Here is a 3,075-nt window from a genome sequence, read left to right as displayed (position 1 = left end):
TTCATTATATTAGACTTATCCATGAAAGAACATAAATCAGAGAATGGAATCTGGATAGTAAAGTGGATTGTCTGGAAATCAGCATCCCACCAGAGGGGAAACTTACGCTTCAAAGCTGGGCTTCATCAGTATTTAACATCAAAGTCTCACTTACAGCAGTGCCTTTAATTCTCCATTGTTCACACTACACTAGGAGAAATGTGAAGATGAAGCACTTATATACAATGAACAACAGCATTGTTAGAGAGTTTTTGATTCTGGGACTCACTCAAAAGTCTGAACTTCATGGAATTCTTTTCATTATCTTCCTTTTTACCTACCTTGTGGCTTTCTTTGGTAATTTGCTAATTGTCATTTCTATAATCTATAACACCACCTTGCACACCCCTATGTACACTCTCCTTCTGGCCCTAGCTATTGTGGACATCATCTGCACAACGAGCATCATACCAAAGATGCTAGGAACAATGTTAACATCAGAAAATTCGATCTCATATGGGGGCTGCATGTCACAGCTCTTCTTCTTTACATGGTCTCTGGGGGCTGAGATGGTGCTTTTCACCACCATGGCCTATGACCGCTATGTTGCCATTTGTTTCCCACTTCGGTACAGTACTATTATGAACCACTATACATGTGCAATCCTGCTCAGCATTGTCATGGGTATTGCAGTAACTAATTCCTGTGTGCACACAGGTCTCATTCTGAGGTTGACTTTCTGTGGGCCAAATATCATTGATCACTTCTTCTGTGAAATACCCCCACTGCTAGCATTGTCCTGCAGTCCCGTGAGAGTCAATGAGGTGATGGTGTATGTTGCTGATATCACCCTGGCTGTGGGAGACTTCACCCTCACCTGCATTTCCTATGGCTTTATCATTGCTGCTATTCTCCGCATCCGTACCACTGAAGGCAAGAGGAAAGCCTTCTCTACATGCTCATCCCACCTTATGGTGGTGTCCCTTTACTATTCCCCTGTAATCTATACCTACATCCGACCTGCATCCAGCTACACCTTTGAAAGGGACAAAGTGGTGGCTGCACTTTATACTCTAGTAACTCCCACACTGAACCCAGTAGTGTACAGTTTCCGGAACAAGGAGATGCAGGCAGGAATTAGGAAAGTGTTTGAATTTATGAAGGGTTAATTGTTTCAGAAAGGAATACAATCTCATGTAAATCCACCTCCTATAACATCTCAAATTGATATATTTTTTTTCTCAAATAGCTACATCATATGTAATTATAATATCTAAAATCAACTTCTCATTTTAAAAAGTCATCATAGCTCCTTGGAGAAATGATACAGCAGACCATTTATATAAAACAAGATTAGCCACATTACAATATATAAGTACTATCAAAAGATCCATTCCAAATGCTTTGACAAATTAACTCATATGCTTCATCTAGTAAACATCACTTACTTTCTCACTAATCTGGGTAGCTATGAAAATCAACTATCTTTCCATATAACATGTATTCAGATTTGAAGTTGAAAATGATCTGAAGTACTTAGAGAATCTGAAACTCTATTAGATGCCTCATTAAAAGAATAAGTGTTTTTTCCCATGTGACATAAATCAAAGACACATATGTGTTGTATGATTTAAGTGAAGACTGAAACAAATCTGTCATGGTAGAAGGCTGGGAGATGCATAATTAGGCAAGAATGTTTGCTGTGAATAGATGAGAGCTTGCCTTCCAATCCCTGGCATTCAAATAAAATACATGGCCACATATGCATGTAATCATAATGTCAGGGGGAAAGGACAGACATATTCAACAATAAGATTAGCCAAAACTTTCAGCTTCAGGTTCATTGAAAGACGCTATGCCTACATATACATGTGAAAAATCTCAACACAATATACATCCCTAGTATACAAATGGACTTTGGGAGCCCATTCCACATAGAGGGATTCCCCCTCAGCCTAGACACATGGGAGAGGGCCTGGGCCCTACTCCAAATCATATGACAGACTTTGAAGACTCCTCATGGAAAGCCTCACCCTTCCTGGGGAGCAGAAAGGTGATGGGATGGGGTTCACAGGAGAACAAGGGAGGACGGGAGGGTACCAGAACTGGGATTGATATGTAAAACAAACTTGTTTCAAATTTAAATAAAAATTATATATGTGGGACCTACATTCAAAACAGCTGGACAAAACAGCCCTACAGACTACAGCCAGGATATCTGAATCGTCTTCGAATCCCCCATGACAGCGCCCCTTACCAGCAGGAAGTAGTTTGGAAAGAACGATGCCCAAATTCCCAAATATTATGTATAAATGTTTGTTTTCATTTAATTGGACCTTGTTATATAAAATTAAATAAAATAATAATAATAAAAAAAATTATATATGTGTGTACTACAATTTAAACACTTACCTAAAGATTCAATGCTAGCATATGGAGAAAAAACATGCAATATTTATTTCCTGTGACTATATTGCTTAGCTGAGAGTGATTATGTCCAGCTCCATCCATTTACCTCTAAATGTTGCTTGTTACAGTGGAGTAATATTCTATTGTATATGTGTACCTCATTTGGACTATCTATTCATCAGTTGATGACTATCTAGGCTGTTTCTGTTTTCTGGGTATTGTGATTGAAGCAGCAATAAAAAAATATTTTCATGGTTTAATGTAGAGGTCTTTGGAAATGTGACCAGGGATGTTATAGTTAGGTCATGTAGTAGATCTAGTTTTAAGTTTTAAAAGTATCTATACTGATTTCAATAATGAACACACCAGTTTTCACTCCTACTAACAGTACGTAAGTCTATTTTATTTTCTCAAAAACTACCCAAATTTATTTCCTTTATCCTTTTAAACTTTACCAATTTAATCTTAATATAGTTTCACTTTGAATTTATCTGATGGCTAAAGCTGCTGAACATTAAACATTTGCAACGATTAGCATTTCATCTTTTAGAATGTTCTATATGCTTACATGTCCATATATTAAATTAGAACCTTTGTTTTCTTGGTGATCATTTTGTCAAGTTTTCTGTATGCTATACACACAATGTTTCTCTCAGGTAAAGCTAGTAAAGGATTTTTTTCCCATTC

At 37.3% G+C, this 3,075-nt stretch overlaps 1 protein-coding gene across 1 annotated transcript; it reads left to right on the top strand.

Annotated features, from left to right (window-relative positions):
* Positions 1 to 224: 224 nt before the first annotated feature.
* Positions 225 to 1,148, top strand: LOC127227438 (olfactory receptor 13G1). The gene has a single exon (XM_051191767.1). It carries the CDS (start codon positions 225 to 227, stop codon positions 1,146 to 1,148), a length of 924 nt encoding a protein of 307 aa, XP_051047724.1.
* The last annotated feature ends 1,927 nt before the right edge of the window (positions 1,149 to 3,075 follow it).

Source organism: Phodopus roborovskii, unplaced genomic scaffold (assembly GCF_943737965.1).
Source record: "Phodopus roborovskii unplaced genomic scaffold, PHOROB, whole genome shotgun sequence".
NCBI classification, from domain to species: domain Eukaryota; kingdom Metazoa; phylum Chordata; class Mammalia; order Rodentia; family Cricetidae; genus Phodopus; species Phodopus roborovskii.
This window is presented reverse-complemented; position numbering and strand designations above follow the sequence as displayed.